This window comes from Saccopteryx leptura, chromosome 2 (assembly GCF_036850995.1).
Source record: "Saccopteryx leptura isolate mSacLep1 chromosome 2, mSacLep1_pri_phased_curated, whole genome shotgun sequence".
In the NCBI taxonomy this organism is placed as follows: domain Eukaryota; kingdom Metazoa; phylum Chordata; class Mammalia; order Chiroptera; family Emballonuridae; genus Saccopteryx; species Saccopteryx leptura.
The window spans coordinates 50,619,950-50,637,304 of NC_089504.1; the positions used below are offsets into that span (position 1 = coordinate 50,619,950).

The 17,355-nt window shown below is 36.1% G+C and overlaps 1 protein-coding gene across 5 annotated transcripts in view; it reads right to left on the reverse strand.

Moving 5' to 3' along the window:
• VPS13A (vacuolar protein sorting 13 homolog A) overlaps positions 1-17,355 on the reverse strand; it is a 244,743-nt gene that overhangs the window by 121,683 nt on the left and 105,705 nt on the right. For all 5 annotated transcript variants that reach the window (XM_066367951.1, XM_066367950.1, XM_066367953.1 and 2 more), the window contains exons 31-32: positions 17,176-17,279; positions 1,371-1,538 (exon numbers count right to left, since the gene is read on the reverse strand). In XM_066367951.1, coding sequence (XP_066224048.1) covers positions 1,371-1,538; positions 17,176-17,279 — 272 coding nt within the window. The remainder of the gene's footprint in view (positions 1-1,370; positions 1,539-17,175; positions 17,280-17,355) is intronic.

The window sequence follows — 17,355 nt, forward strand, 5'->3', positions numbered from 1 at the left end:
CACTTTCCCTAATTGCTGAATAATTACATTGTATTTCCCTATGCAACCTTAATGGGCACAGAGCTTACTTATGTTTGTAAGATAAAAAATAAAATAAAATGTTTCCTTAAGAATGCTAAATTTTAAAATTTCTAAATTCTCGAAAAAATACTTCAATGGTATAAAATATACCTAGAATTATATTTAACTTTTGTATTTAAAAAAAAATTTCATTTTCAGTAAATTCTATTAAAGGCTATCACAACAAGTTCAGTGACATAATGCTTTTGAGTTCCAAAAAGAAATTAGAAAAAAATTAATTAGAGAAGAAATCTTGTTCATCTATACTTTTGGTATACAAAAAAATTTTCAAGAGTATAAAAATACTTGTATGGTAACCTCAATTAAAAAGATAAATAAAAACAGCAACATTATTTACTTAGGATTAACCCAGGGGTCCCCAAACTACGGCCCGCGGGCCACATGCGGCCTCCTGAGGCCATTTATCCAGCCCCCACAGCACTTGCACCTCTTTCATTGGTGGTCAGTGAGAGGAGCATAGTTCTCATTGAAATACTGATCAGTTTGTTGATTTAAATTTACTTGTTCTTTATTTTAAATGTTATATTTGTTCCCGTTTTGTTTTTTTACTTTAAAATAAGATATGTGCAGTGTGCATAGGAATTTGTTCATAGTTTTTTTTTATAGTCCGGCCCTCCAATGGTCTGAGGGACAGTGAACTGGCCCCCTGTGTAAAAAGTTTGGGGACCCCTGGATTAACCGATCATCTAGTTTAGATAACAAAACTAAGAGAAGTCACAGAGACAGGAATAACACTCACAGGAAAAAACATCAGGTAACAGAATGGGAAACCACAGGGGGTGGAAATATGCAAAGCAGCACTAAAACTCCAGAACCTGAGGCTGTATGACAGAGGGACTATATCAAAAGTCCTTAAAGCCCCAGTCACAGAATTATTACAAAATAGAATATATAATTTTTTAAAATAATAACCTCAGACAAAAACAAACTTTAATTATGTATTTAGTATTTTTAATTATAATTGGAACTCAGGTAAAACAAAAATGTAAACTAATGATGTATAAGATTAAATCTAATTAATATATATCATATATATGATATATAATGTATATATATTTAATATTAATACATAAAATATATACTTCAATTAACTGGGTATTCTCACGTGAAAATAATGCCACATAAATAAAGTGTCATACATTTCAATCATAGTAAATGGTACTCAAAGAATTATGAAAAACCAGGGGGAAAAGTTAAGCAAGAAGTTATTATTCTTTATCTATGTTTGATGCACAGCAATATCCAACTAGCAGAAATGAATAAATTAAAAAATTGATCAACATACTTACCAATATAGAATATAAAAATTTTGTGACAAAAACTACTTCAATGCAACCAACAGTCAGATTAACTTGAATGTCAACCACACTCATATCTGTGTACGCAGGACCAGCAGTTGCATCCACATAAGAAATGATTTTGAAGCTGAAAACTTCTTTTCCAGTGATATACACAGCCTTAAAAAGAGAAAATTAAAATATCAAAATCCATTTTTGAAATGAAGTGTTTTCAGTACAAAAACAAAGCAATACATATATATATTTGGAAAATCTTCCAAATATTCAAGCCAAGTACAAGAAAGCAACAATTCTAACTCCTTCATTAGATCCTACATTGCAGACCTCACATTGGTGGTGGCAGTACCCTTTGTGGGCGATGACGTCCATTTAGTAGTTCTGGCCCAACTTTCATAAATGGGGAGAACAAAAAAAAATTTTCACAATAAACATTTTCACACAGCGTGTTTACTTGTGTACTAAGAATTGCCATGTAAATATATTTTTAGTCAACATCAAAACTTTGAAAAACTGTACCCCCACAATTCAATGAAATGTGCTTCTTGATTTGAGGTACATGAATAGATTTTCCAGATTCTTCCAAGGAGTCTCCTATCACTCTATTTTTGTTATTAGTTTCTGAAGTCATCTCAACCACAAACCAATAATTACCTACAGAAGATTAAAATTACAAAGTTTGTAATACCAGTTTAAAATGGTGGAGCCAGCTTCCACTCAAGACAGCAGTGTATGTAAACATGGTACTCACATCCTCCTACAATCACGTCAAAATTACCGCTACAGAGCAACCATCATTCTGAACCACCTGAATCTAGCTAAATAGAAGTACTACAACTAAGGATTTAATAAAGGAGCCACCCACATTGAGACTGGTAGGCAGTGGGGGCAGGGTGGAAAGGCACAACAAACTGGCCCCACAACCACATATAATTGATAAAAATCGGGAGGGATATGTCAACTGAAGAAAATCCTCCGAGGAGCAAGGGGCCCCAACCCCACATCAGGCCCCATAAATTGTGGCTGCAAAATCCAGTGGGGATTGTGGCTGAGATAGAGGGTTGCTAGAGTACCAAACAGTTCGTCTTAAAGGGCCCCCTACTTACTCAGACTCACTCCCTCTGAGCTGTAGTATTGGGGCAGGAGCTCAAAAGGCATCAGGGACATACAGGGAGGAACTCAACTGTCTGATACCAAGCTGAAAGCTAGAGAGGTAGCTTTCTGCCAGAAAAAATGTGCTGGAAGAGGCCATTGTTTCTTTTCTGGACCCCCCTCCCCCCGAGCCAGCAGGCAGGTGCCACATCTGAGTTGGATCAACCTGGCTCACACTGTTCAGCCTGTCCCAGTGATTCCCTGACAACATGCCTCACCCAATTTGGGGGCTCATTCAAGCTGTCTTAAAAGCGGCTTTCCAATACAAATGGCCTGTCTTGGCTCATGCTTCAGACTTCCCCACAATTTCTCAAACAAGCAGCATCTGTCCTCTGTGTGCCCCATACCTCTCACTACGTAGCCCCAGGCCTGGCACTACTAGAAGCAGCCGACCGTGGTTTGCAGCTTGGCCACATCCCAGCCCAGCACATTTAGCATCCATCTAAAGATTCTTTTTAGGTTATACCAGGAGGACCTGGGCAGAACACAGGTAGCAGCTAGCTGATCCTACCTGCATCTCCTGGGAGACCCCAATGCCCAGCCTGGGTGATCAGGGATGCTGTCACAGGACTCTACAGTAAACCTACTACATTAGGCCACTCTACCAAGTCTGAGAGATGTATTAGCTCTATATAATACCTAGAAACAAATACAGGGAGGCCAGCAAGAAGAGGATTTAAGGAAACATGTCCCAAATGACAGAACAAAACTTCAAAGAAAGAAAAAAATGGAAACAAGCAAACTACTAGATGCAGAGTTCAAAACACTGATTACAAGGATGCTCAATGAACTTAGAACTTCAACAGCATATAAAAGGACGCTGTCAGAAATGAAGGATACACAAGTCGAAATGAAGAATAATTTACAGGTAATCAACAGTAAAGTAGATGTAGTCGAGAATCAAATCAGCAATTTGGAATATAAGGAAACAGAAAACACCCAATCAGCCTGACCAGGCAGTGGCGCAGTGGATGGAACGTCAGACTGGGATGTGGAGGACTTAGGTTTGAGACCCCAAGGTCGCCAGCTTGAGTGTAGGCTCATCTGGTTTGAGCAAGGCTCACCAGCTTGAGCCCAAGGTCGCTAGATCGAGCAGGGGGTCACTCGGTTTGCTGTAGCTCCCTGGTCAAGGCACAAATGAGAAATCAATCAGTGAACAACTAAGGAACTGCAATGAAGAGTTGATGTTTCTCATCTCCCTCCCTTCCTGTCTGTCTATCCCTATCTGTCCCTCTCTCTGACTTTCTATGTCTCTGCCACAAAAAAAAAAGAAAGAAAAGAAAAGAAAATACCCAATCAGAAGAACAAAAAGAAAAAAGAATCCAAAAGAAAAAATGAGGGTAGTAAAAGAAACCTCTTGGGACAACTTCAAGTGTACCAACATTCGCATCATGGATGGGGGTACTGGAAGGAGATGAGAGAGAGCAAAAAATCAAAAACCTATTTGATAAATAATGACAGAAAACTTCTCTAACCTGGTAAAGGAAATAGACATACAACCCAGAGCAAAGAGAGTCCCCAATAAGATGAACCCAAAGGGACCCACACCAAGACATATCTTAATTAAAATGCAAATGGTTAAAGACAGAGAATCTTAGAAAAATATTTACCTACAAGGTAGTTAGTCCCATAAAACTGTCATCGGATTTCCCAACAAAAACTTTGTAGGCCAAAAGGGACTGACAAGAAATATTCAAAGTGATGAAAAGCAAGAATCCACCAAGAACAGATAAAGGGCTTCCCAGGTAAGAAAAAGCAAAAGGAGTTCATCACCACCAAGACAGTATTACATGAAATTTTAAAGGGAGGAGGAGGAGGAGGAGGAGGAGGAGGAGGAGGAGGAGGAGGAGGAGGAGGATGAGGAGGAGGAGAAGAAGAAAAAAGATAAAACATGTGAACAATAAAATGGCAATAAATACATATTTATCAACAATTAAACCTAAAAGACAAAATTACCAAACAAGCAGAACAGAAACAGACTCACAGATACAGAGAACATTTTGATAGTTGTCAGTTGGGAGGGGGTTGAGAGGAGAATCAGTGGAAAAGATGAAGGGATTAAAAAGTAGAAATTAGTTGTTACAGAATAGTCTCGGGGATGTAAAGAACATAGGAAATATAATCAATAATGTTCTAATAACTTCGTATGGTGTTATTAGATGGGTCTGAAATTTGTCAGAATAATCACTTAATAAGTTATATAATGTCTAGTCACTGGAATGTATACCGGAAACTAACATAATATTGTATTTCAACTATAATTGAAAAAGAAAAAGAAAAAAAGGACAGCTGTGGGGGGGGGGGGGGGTTGGGTTTGGAGATTGGATGAAAGAAGGTGAAGGGATTAGCCAAAAACCATATACACACATAACACAGAGACACAGACAACAGTGTGGTGATAGCCAGAGGGAAAGGGGGTTGGGGAGGTAGGTGGCGGTGGGCATAAAGGGGTCAGAAATGGGAACAGAAAGTGATCTTACTTGGGGCAATGGGTATAGAACACAGTGTGCAGATGATGTTTCATTGAGTTGTACTCTTGAAACATGTATGGTTTTGCAAACTACTGTTACTCCAAAAAATTCAATTTTAAAAATGAAAGAAAACAATGATTTAAATTAAAAAATAAAACAAAATGCTGGAAACAAAAGATGTGAATTGTTTTTAAAAAATGGAAGATGGGGCCTGACCAGGCGGTGGCACAGTGGATAGAGCGTTGGACTGGGATGCAGAGGACCCAGATTCGAGACCCCGAGGTTGCCAGATTGAGCGCAGGCTCATCTGGTTTGAGCAAAAAGCCCACCAGCTTGAACCCAAGGTTGCTGGCTCCAGCAGGGAGTTACTCGGTCTGCTGAAGGCCCGCAGTCAAGGCACATATGAGAAAGCAATCAATGAACAACTAAGGTGTTGCAACGCGCAATGAAAAACTAATGATTGATGCTTCTCATCTCTCTCCATTCCTGTCTGTCTGTCCCTGTCTATCCCTCTCTCTCTCTGAAAAAAAAAAAAAAAAAAAAAAATGGAAGATGGGCCTGACCAGGCAGTGGCGCAGTGGATAGAGCACTGGACTGGAATGCAGAGGACCCAGGCTAGAAACCCTGAGGTCACCAGCTTGAGCACAGGCTCATCAGCTTGAGCGGGGGTTGCTGGCTTGAGCTTGGGATCATAGACATGACCTCACGGTCGCTGGCTTGAGCCCAAAGGTCGCTGGCTTGAAGCCCAAGGTCGCTGGTTTGAGCAAGAGGTCATTTGTTCTGCTATAGCTCCCCCATCAAGGCACATATGAGAAAGCAATCAATGAACAACTAAGAACTGATTCTTCTCATCTCGCTCCCTTTCTGCCTGTCTGTTCCTATCTGTCCTTCTCTCTGAATCTTTCTCTGTCTCTGTCACATACACACACACAAAAGGAAGATGGACAGAGCATTTAGTTTATAGCTTTCTTGCCCCTTTTAAGTGTTAGACACAAGGCAAAGGGCTGAAGAACCATCAACAAGCAAATAAATTCCAACCATGGGACAAAGAAAACCTCAGAAACCAAAGATATGTAGGGCCTGTGAAGGCTAAGGTACAGGATGAGGCTGTAAAGTAATCTATAGGAGTTCTGCTTCTGTCTAGGATGTAGAATGATAGAAACAGGGCCAATTCAAGCCTTAACCAGATTAATTACAAAATCATGACTTTTCTTAAAATGATTAGAAAGCTGCGGCCACAAGCCCACCTAGCAGCCTAAAATCTGTGGAGGAAAAAAGTAGCTTCAGGAGAGAACATAAGCACTGGCTAACCTGAGGTAAGCGCAGGAAGAAGATATGTCAGATACCGTACAAGCTAGGTAAGAAGAATTCAGCTAAAATGAGAAAGGCTGACTATGGACTAATGTGAGATACACATCTACGAAGAATATAGAATCTCTGGGAGCCACACACACAAGAGGAGTTCACCCTCAGCTAGAACCACTTCACTGGGAGTTTTCTGCTGCGAGCTCATGAAAAAAATGGAGCAGAGTGGAAGATCAGAGCAAGCTTTCCTGGATACAACCCTGGAAGAGTGGAGTAGCCTCCATTCCAAAAAAGCCCCAAGTACCACCATTTCTGAGACCAAGAGGACTGAAACTGGACTAGGACAAATGACAAGCCTACCCAAAACACCTGCCTACCACCCTCCTCATCCCACCAATCCCTCCAAATGCTCACCATCAGTAAAAGGTGCAGTAGCCTCTAACATCAATAAAAGAGCCCAGAGAACATTCTAGGGTGCATGTAGAGGGAAGGTGAAAAGCAAAAAATGGAGCAGCATTCCAGCAACAGAACCCCTACTCATTGCACAACGTATAGCTGAAGGAATCCGAAGCAGTAGTGTATTAAAAGGATCATAATAAATAAGAAAAACTCAAATCCAATTGACTCCCTCCCTCCCATGCTAATGACCTAACAGAAAAAAGAGGTATACCCATTTTCAGACAAATACAATTCACTTCAGTCTCAATTATCCTGTATATGATTCTGAATCAATAATTATGAGACACCCTAAAATGGAAGAAAAAGAAAAACCCAACAAATGACAAATCAATCAATATAACTAGAGTTGCCTATAACACAGATGTAATTTTCAGCCAGTAAACTTTAAATTACTAAGATTGATATGGTAAATGCTTCTGATAGAGGTGAAAAGGTGGAAAATATACATAGAGAGATAAGGAGTATCAGCAGACCCTGGCTGGTGGCTCAGTGGATAGAATGTCAGCCTGACCTATGAATGTCCTAGGTTCCATTCCCAGTCAGGGCACACAGGAGAAGTGACCATCTGCTTCTCTCCCACACCATCTTCTTCTCTCCCTCTTCCACTCTAGCAGCCAGTGGCTCGATTTGTTCGAGCATGGCCCTAGGTGCTGAGGATAGCTCAGCTGCAGAACCCATTAGCCTTAGGCACTAGAAATAGCTTGGTACTCAAGCACTGGCCCTAGATGGAGTTGCTGGGAAATCCCGGTAGGGGTACATGCAGGATTCTGCCTATCTCCCCTCCACTCACAAAAAAAAATAAAAAAAATAAAATAAATACACACACACACAATGTATATATATAAATATCATCAAAGAAAAAACAACAACAATGAATCAACAGAAAATACTAAAGTTAAAAAAAGCGGTAACAGAGATGAAGGAATACCTTCAATGAGTTCATCAGTAGATTCAACAGAGCCAAGGACAAAATCAGTGAACTTAAAAATAGGTCAACATAAATTATACAAACTGAAACATAAGAAAAGAATGGGTAAAAGGGTGAAAAGAGGATCTGTGTTCAAAGTTGTGAGACACTAACAGATATCTAGTAAGAATGTTTGGAATCCAACAGGAAGAAGAATAGGTAGTATGGAGAAAGAAGAAGCGAATGATGGGGACAAGAGAGACAGAGAGAGGCAGAACTATTTGAGAAGATAATGAAAAATAACAGAATACAAATTGAAAAAGCTCAGAAAATGCCAAACAGGATAAATATCAGAACATATTGACATATACCTAAACACACCATATACTAATCCTGAAGACTGTCAGTTATGGCTGAGGAAGTATATACATAAAGGAATAAAGACATATAGTAGATTTCTCATCAAAACAATGATGTCACATATTAAAGAGTCTGAAAGGAGGAGCGAGGGTGAAGCCCAATCAAACCAGAATTCTACATCCAGCAAAAATATCACTCAGAAAATGAAAATAAAATGAAGGTGAAATAAATTTTTTTTTACTAATGCCCAATCCTTTTTCCCACAAAGGTGAGAGAATTCATTAGCAGGAGACTTACATTGTAAGTAATGGCTAAGTTCTTAAGGCAGAAATAAAAATAACAGAAACCTGAAGCTACATGGTGAAATGAGATCTAGAAATGATTAAAATGAAGGTAAATAAAATATATATTTTTTCAAATTAATTGTGCTAAAGAAAATTGACTAAACCAAATTCATCATTTTGTATTTTCAGCATACAAACATAAAACAAATTACAGCAATACTATGAAAGATGAGGACTAGGAATTGTCAGTATAGTGTTGTAAAATACACTATACATGAAACAGTAAAATATTATTGGAATGTACACTTTAATGAAAATATGTGTATTGGAAACCCAAAGAAAACCATAAAATGAATGATAATCCAACATTAGGTTAAAAGAGTGGGGCAATACATCAAATAGAATAAACAAAGCAACTAGAAAATAGAAAACAATTAGAGGCAGCAAAATTTTAGCACAACCGTATCAATAACTGGATTTGTTTTTAAGTGAGAGGAAGAGAGATAGAGGGACAGACTCCTGCATGTGCTCCGACCGGGACCCACCCCGCAACCCCAGTCTGGGGCTGATGATCCAACCAATCAAGCCACTGACTGTGAGAGGGAAAGAGAGAGAGAAGGGGGAGAGGGCCTTGACCAGGGATTAAACCCAGGGTGTCCACATGCCAGGCTGACACTCTACCACTGAGCCAAATGACCACAGCCAGCAATTGAATTTTTATAAGGCCTAAATACAAATAAAAAGTCAGAAATTGTCAGACTAGATTAAAAAGCAAAATTGAAATATATGCTGCCTGTAAGAACCCCCTTTAAATACAAAGATATAGATTAAAAGTTAAAAAATAGAAAAGGATACACCAAGCAAACACTAATCAAAAAAATCTGGAGTGGTCACACTGCTACCAAAGTAGATTTTAAGAATGAGGACAATTGCCAAAGATAAAGAGGGACATTACATAATCAATAAAGGGTCAATTGACCAGGAAGGCATAAGGTCCTATAAATGCATCTGAGATTTTAAAAACATGTGAAGCAAAAATTGAGGGAACTATAAGAAGAAATCTAAAATCCACAGATGAAATTTCAACAATCCTTTCTTAGTAAACAAAACCAGTAAAGAGATAATCAGTAGCATGAACAATTCTATCAATCAACCTACTTGCTCTAATTGATATTTATGAAACATTTAACCCAGAAAGAGCTAAATATATACATTAATTTCAAATACACTTAGAACATTTACCAAGGTTTATCGTGCATGCAAACACTAAGTTTAGAAGAACTGAAAAGACTTTTTTTCTCTGATCATAATGAATTTAAACTAAAAATCATTAACTGAAAGACATCTGAGAAAAAAATCTCAAAATATTTGGAAGTTAAATTTAACATACTTTTAAATAAGCCATGGGTAAAAGAGGTAGTCACAAAAGAAATTAGAAAATACTCTGAACTGAATGAAAATAAAAATACAACACATAAAAATCTGTAGGCTGCAGGTATTACAGTGCTTAAAGGAAAATTTATGGCATTAAATGCTTATATCAGAGATATTCAACCTGTGTGCCACAAGTCTGTTTAAAACATGCAACATCTGACTATTTAATCACGGGCACTAATCTCTTTTCCCTTAGATTGTCAAATAAATAAAAATAACAGCCAATACAACAATGTCATCTAGTGTGAATGAATCAAAATTATACCTACTTTTTTTTTTGGCAAATCAGCAAAAAATATATGTTTTGGTGTGCCACAGAATTTTGGTAATTAGTTTATGTATGCCATGAGGTCAAAAAGACTGAAAATCACTGGCTTATATTTGAAAATAAAATCTCAAATCAAGTATCTAGTTTTCCATGTTAAGAAACTAGGGGGAAAAAGAGGAAATTAAACCCAAAGCAAGAAGGAAATAAAAAAGCAAAAATAAAATTGAAAACAAAAATACACTATTGAACCAAAGCTGGTTCTTTGAAAGGATTATTAAAATGGGATGAATTCTGAGCCAGGCTGATCAAGAAAAAATGACTACAGAAAAAAATTAAAATTTCAAATGTTATAAAGAAAACAAACTCAAAAGGCAATATACTGTGATAGCCCATTTAAATGATATTCTGAAAATGCTTAGACTATAAAGACAGAAATAGACCAGTGATTCCCAAGTGGTGAGAAGAAATAACTACAAAGGGCAGGTGAAAACTGAGGGAAGTGTCAGCTCTAATCTATATATTCCTTAAATTGTTGGAAGTTATACAACTGTATGTGTTTCTCAAAACTCACAGAACTATACACTAAAAAAGATATAGTTTACTGTATGTAAACTATATCTGTATGTATAATAGTTGACTTTAGCAAAAAAAAAAGGGGGGGAGGGACAAAAAATAAACAATTCTATATAAGGTTACTGGGGCCCCTATAACCTCCAAAATAGGCCAAATATCTTTCTTCCACAAGGCCTTTACAGTTACTCTTTCCTCTACCTGCAATGCTCTTTCCACAAAGATCATACCTACAATTGATTATATTTCTATCAAATGTTCCCTCCACAGAGAGGCATTTCCTGATCGTCCTAAAATACCATTCAAATGACTATCACATTATCCTACTTTACTGTTTTTCAAAACACTATCACTCTCTAATATTGTTTACTATTAATTAATGTCTATTGATAATTTACCACAGGAGAGAGGGACTTTACATCTTTTATTGACTAAAATATCTCAAATATTGTTAAATTAACTAATAAAAATAGAATATCTTCCACAAGTCATGTAAGTGACCCTGTGACTATCCCACTCAAGTCAAATAGAAAGAAACATATTTGCTTAAGCAAAAAAGGCTATGGCCTAGAAGATACCATGTGTAGATTAGGGGGTAAATGAAACAACATAACGGAAAATGGGTATTTTAAGTCAAAATATATAAATTAAAAGATGAGGCTCCTATATTTTTTAATCAACTGGTTCCCAGAATCTAGACTATCATGCTTATACTTATGGAAGGGAAAAATACTTTAGATGCTCTCAATTTTTGAGACCATAAAATTGCTGTATACTGCCTGATCATTTACTGTGATGTCTACCTGTCCAAAGTTCTGCTCAAATAAAGCTTCCTATCATATATATATATATATAGGCAAAATGACTAAGTCTTTCCAGGGAAAAAGAAAGTGAAGTTGCCATCCGAATTATCAGCAACAATTTGATTGAACACCAGGCCAGAAGACAGGAAGTGACAAGTTTAATATCATCTAGAAAGAAAATTCAAGCCAATTCAAAACCCAGCCGAACTGCTCCTCAAATATAAATGTGACACAACATGTAAACACGCAGGGAGTATCATTCCTGTGATTATGAGCCATGTCTGAGGAATCTACTGGGGAATGAACTTTAAAGAAGCCAAAATGATTAGAGATGTCAACATAAAGACTGGCTAAAAATTTCCATTTAATAAATGAAGATAAATGTTTGAATCAGATTATTATCATGTTGCAACCCTTAATAAAATAACAGCTTTTACATTACAAAGGACAGCTAGACAGTAGTGAATCGTTTGAAAATATGCTGCACAAATTATGAAGTACTTTTGCCCCTCTAAAAAAAACCCTGAATCTCATTGTGCCTCAAGATTTAATTATCAATTTAAAGGAAATAAAGGAACAGAAGAACATGTTTAATATCATGAGAGTATAATCAGCAAAAGCCAGACTGTGGGGAATCCTACAAAACAAACAGGATAGTCACAAATGGCAAGGAACACAGAGCAGAAACGTTAGGTTAAAACAGACTTAATAGGCATATTAACGAAAAGCAGAGTGTGGACCTCTTTTGGAACCTATTCCAAACAAGCTAAAAGGAAAAAGAGAGAGACAACCAAGAAAATATGAGCACTATGTGGATGTTTGATTACATTAACAAATTACTGCTTGCTTTTTTAAAGTAAAATACCAATGGGATTTTTTTTTTGGTAGACCATGAAAGAATATTCTAAAATTTAGATATAAACAGAGATGGTCAAGGACAGCCAAGACATTAGTAAAGAAGAGAGCCAAGGTGAAAGACAAATTATAAAGCTTAAGAATAAAGCTCAATAATTCAGTTTGGAATTGAGAAAGCAGTATAAAATGGTTATTAAGAGCATAAATTAAAAAAGCCAGAATGCCTGGATTTTACTATGAGGGTGTAGATGAAGCTCTACTAATGTGACCTCAAGTTAACCTTTATGTGCTTTAGTTTCTTTATCCATAAAAATAGAAAATGAAGTTCCAACCTTAATGGTATTTGGGAGGTTAAATAACTTAATATTGATAAAGCACCTAGGACAGTATCTAGCACCAAGTAAGGATATATTTGCTCCTAACTCAAGGATAAACAAACCAACAGAACAGGGAGTTCAGAAACAAACCTATTCACATATCTACAACTAGTATTTAATAGACATAGTAAACAGGTGAGAAAAAGATAGCTATTTCAATAAATGGCACTAGGAAGTTCACTGTGAAAAAAAATATTCATGAAATTAGATTCCAGCCTCACCCATATAAAAAAGCAATTCCAAGTAGAATGAAAGACCGAAAAGTTTAAGGCAAAATTATATAACTTTTAGAAAACCAAGTAGAGTAATATCTTTATGAAATTCATGGAATGGAATGGTTTAGAAAACACAAAATTCTCAAACCAAAAAGGGAAGAAGTGATAAATTCAGTTTTATTAAAATTAAGAAAATTGTTCATCAAAAGACACCATACTGAAAAGAATATTGAAACACAAAAACAAATCAAGGAATAATATGCAGAATATTAAATGATTTCTAAAAATCAGTAAGAAAAAAAATAATTCCCTCTCCTAAAATTGATAAATTGAACAAGGGGTCAACAAACTATTAATACAATCAGTAGGACTAGGTAAGAATGGTTTTTACACCTCTAAGTAGTTGAAAAATATCAAAAAAAGAGTATTTTGTGACATATCAAATTACATGAAATTTATATTTTATTATCCAGTAAAATAGAATTTTATTGGCACATAGCCAAATCACTGGCTGCTTCACATTGCAATGAGTGAAATAGTTACAACAAAACTATATGACCCACAAAGTCTGTAATATTTGCAATCTGACTACAGAAAATGTATGCAAACACCTAAGTTAAACGCACAGGAATTTTATAGAAGAGCAAGCACAAAGAGCCCATAAACATGAAAAGGTCCGCAATTTCATTAGTTAAAATACAAATTGCAACACCGTATTATATACTCCAGATCGTCAAAAAATATTTAATGTCTAACAAGTCCAAGTACTGACACTAAAGTGAAACGCCAAGTTTCTCTTCCACTGCTCCTTGGAGAACATGTGCCACTAAAAATAGATTCTCTCAAAATGCCTGCCTGAGGTCAAGAATATACTCACAGACATGTACAAGACTAGTTACAGTAGCTATGTTCACAAAATCAAAACAGCAGAAACAACGTAAATATCCATTAAAAAACAATGAACAACCGGTGTTACATTCATACAATAGAATAGTACACAATAATACAAATAAATGAATTGTATTCCTACACACATCAATGTGGATATATCTAAAAAATCTAACAGTTAAATGAAAAAAGGCTCAAATACATAAAATGTGATATTCTTTAAAAAGGGGGGGTGCAAATGAAACAATGTATTGTTTAAGGATTCAGACATAGTAGGTAGCATTTATTAACAAAAATCAGGACATAAAGACACAATTGTGAGGAAAACAGTATTACAGTCAGGTTAGAATATAGTGCTGACTTCTGAAGTTATGTTCTATTACTTGGCTTCAGAGTTGGGTATAAAGGTCTTTGTTTTACTGTTGTACTTTAAATTATATTACATGCTTTTGTGTGTAGGTGATACTTAAAATTGAAATATGTGTTTCCAAAGCATCATAAAACTGGGCAAAAAAATTGTTTAAGGGTGAAAATATATATATGCAGCTAAAAACTATAATGAAAGCAAGAAAGAAAAAAGACAAGGACATAAAATGTATATAACATTTTGTAATATATCTCAAAAGAAAAGCTGATTATACCTATATCAAATAAAGAAATAGAATAATAATTATGAATCTTTACCTGAAAAAAAACCGTAAGGCCAAATATTTTCACTGGTAAATTCCAATAAACATTTAAGGAAGATATAATACCAATATTACAGAAATTTCTCAGATAACAGAGCAGGAGAAAACACTTCCAAACTCATTTTATGAAGCCAGTATTAGCCTGACATAAAGCCAGAGAACCAGAGAATAGTTAGATATACTGTGTACCTACCACCCAGAATTAACAGGTATTAATAACTGAATGGTTTTTTAAATGTTCACTTGTAAAACACTTTTCTATAAAGGAAATATAAGAAACTAAGTTACAATGATCAGCTAGACTCCTTTTTGGCCATGGCACACGTCAGTAACAATAGGATCTGTAATTTGGTACTAGGGGAAATAGAGGATGCTGTCCAGGACAGTCATATAGTCTGAGTACTCCAGATGTCCTTTACCTTGCTGTCCAGAAAACTAAGGCGCTCAATATCTTTATTATATGTGGCTTAAGTGTCTGTTTGTCGCTGATGGCTTATTGGTTGCTTGCGTAACTGTACTAGCCAATGGGGTGAAGTTGCCACGGCTGAACGCAAATTGAGCAGGTCAGGGGGAAGGTGAACATTTGTTTGCATTGGCAATCATCTGTTTTACATAAAAACTACATCTTAACGTAATTTCTTTTAAGAATGCCTCCTAGAAAATACAGCACTGAAGAGGAGAGAAAAGGAGCTAAAGCTGCACAAAAATGGCTTTCTCAACAAAAAGAAATCACTGAGCAGAGAAAGACAAGGCTTAATTCAGTCGTAGAGCAAATGCGTCCTTCTCGGCAAAATGAGACTGATGAGCATAGAGAAACAAGGCTTGCCTCAGATGCAAGACAAAAAAGCCTGTCTCAACAAAATGAGTCCCTTGAACAAAGGCAGGAGAGAAATGCAAAAAAACGACAGAGTAATGCTGACCGAAACGCAAAAAGGATTAAAACAGTTTCAAATGATGGGAAGATCTACACAAGAAATGTTGTGTACAAAGAGATCTTTGACATGTGAATTAACATTTTATTATTTAAATCACCTTTATTTATTGAGCTAGTGGTGGCTCTTAAGAAATGTACCACCAGTGGTTTCCTTCATTGCACTGTACTTTAAGCAATTAAGCAAGTAGAAGGGGGAAACCCCGTGGGGCACTAAGCAAAGGGGCATCCTCGCCGCCTGCCCTGGGTAATTCAGTTTGAATTAGCAGACACCTTTGCACAAATCATTTTAATTACAATTTATAACATCTAGAACAGCGGTCATTTCATATGACCACTGGGCTTTCTAGTATATTATACCTAAACCCATTTAGGGCATATAATGTGTCACAGCACAATAACTAGGAGGCTGTGATCCAGTACAAAAAGCTTGTCCTTCTGGTTTCGTGACAACAGAGGCATGAAATAGGAACAATGGAAAGAGACTTTGCATGGAGCATGGGGGGCCACGATGCAGGGGGGTGAGGGTATTAAGGTGAGTGTGACACTTGAAACCAAGTTAACACAATAAATTTAAATTTTTTAAATTTAAAAATAAATTTTAGAAAATCACACACATTGGAATAGTCAAGCAATAAGGAGAGGAAGATAGGGCTGGCGCAAAGACAGAAATGAGAAAGTTTCATTTAGCAGTTTTGCAAGTTGGATTTTTAACCTTCTAGACACATTAAAAATAAAATTATATAGGAAAAGGGTAAAGGGCTTGAGTCATAGTATCAGTTCCATTACTACTTGTTTGACTTTCTAATAGATGTACTTATTTATGTGAGCTTTATTTCCTAAATACGGAAAAAGAAATGGATATCTTATACAATCGTCGAGCACTATGATTTTTAAAACAAAAGCAATAGAAGCTAACCAAACCACAGATTCTGAAAAACTTTTGTTCCTTGTTTCTATGAGTCAGGCACCTATAATGTTTTGGGACTCTTGCTATCTCACTCTAGCAAGCCATAGTAAGGAATGAGTAATTTTATCTAGCATAAAAATCAGGTCATCACAGTTATCTCATCAGTATTATTGGCTAAGCCTATTCATCTATTTCCTTTCTTCCTGTCTGTCACACTCCACACTTCCAATTCAAGTAGCTCAGTCTTTTTCTTACCCTATTATTTGACACTCTTTAGTACTTTAAATATACCACCTTACCTGGATGTTCCATTGTTCAAACATTAAATGTCCATCTATAAGAGAGTATCTAGTCCAAGAACCTTATGGTCTTACACCTAATAACAAAATATCTAGCTATCCCCTAGCCATCCAGTTGTAAGGACTCAACGTTGTAACAGCTACTCTAATAAGCATTGTTTATAAGAAAATAAACTTTAAAAAAAAATCTCATTTATTCATTTAAAAAAAAATCTCATTTATTCAATCTGACTTCAGACTCTCTGCTGTTGAAATCTGAAATGCACTGCAAAGTTCACAGTATTTGAAGAGAAAACAAGGAAAAAAGATGAAAACGGCATTTACTTGTACCCCATTCTTCCAGTCCCCCCAACTCTCTTGCTACTATGTTCCCTGGAATGATTTTTTATACTTATTTCATTTACAAGACACTTACCTTCATTCTACATATAAAGAAACAGAATTCAAGATCAGGTCATAAAACTACTAAGGAGCAGAACTAAGATAAGAACCCAATTATGCCTAACTCCAAAACCATAATAAACCACACAGCTAAAATCCAACAGCCAACTAAGTTATACCTATGACTAATTGTTAAATGCAATCAAATTTAAAAATATACCATTAATTAATAAATTCATACCTTTTTGTATACAGCTTTTATGTCAGAATCCAAAACAATTATATTCCTAAGTTTTGCATTTATTTCAGTTACTGAAGGCCTCATAATTATCTCAGAATCGAGCCCTAAAAAAATAAGAATATTTAATGCTTTTTCTTTCATGTAATAGTTTTGAATTTATTTTTTCTGAAATTGTATTAC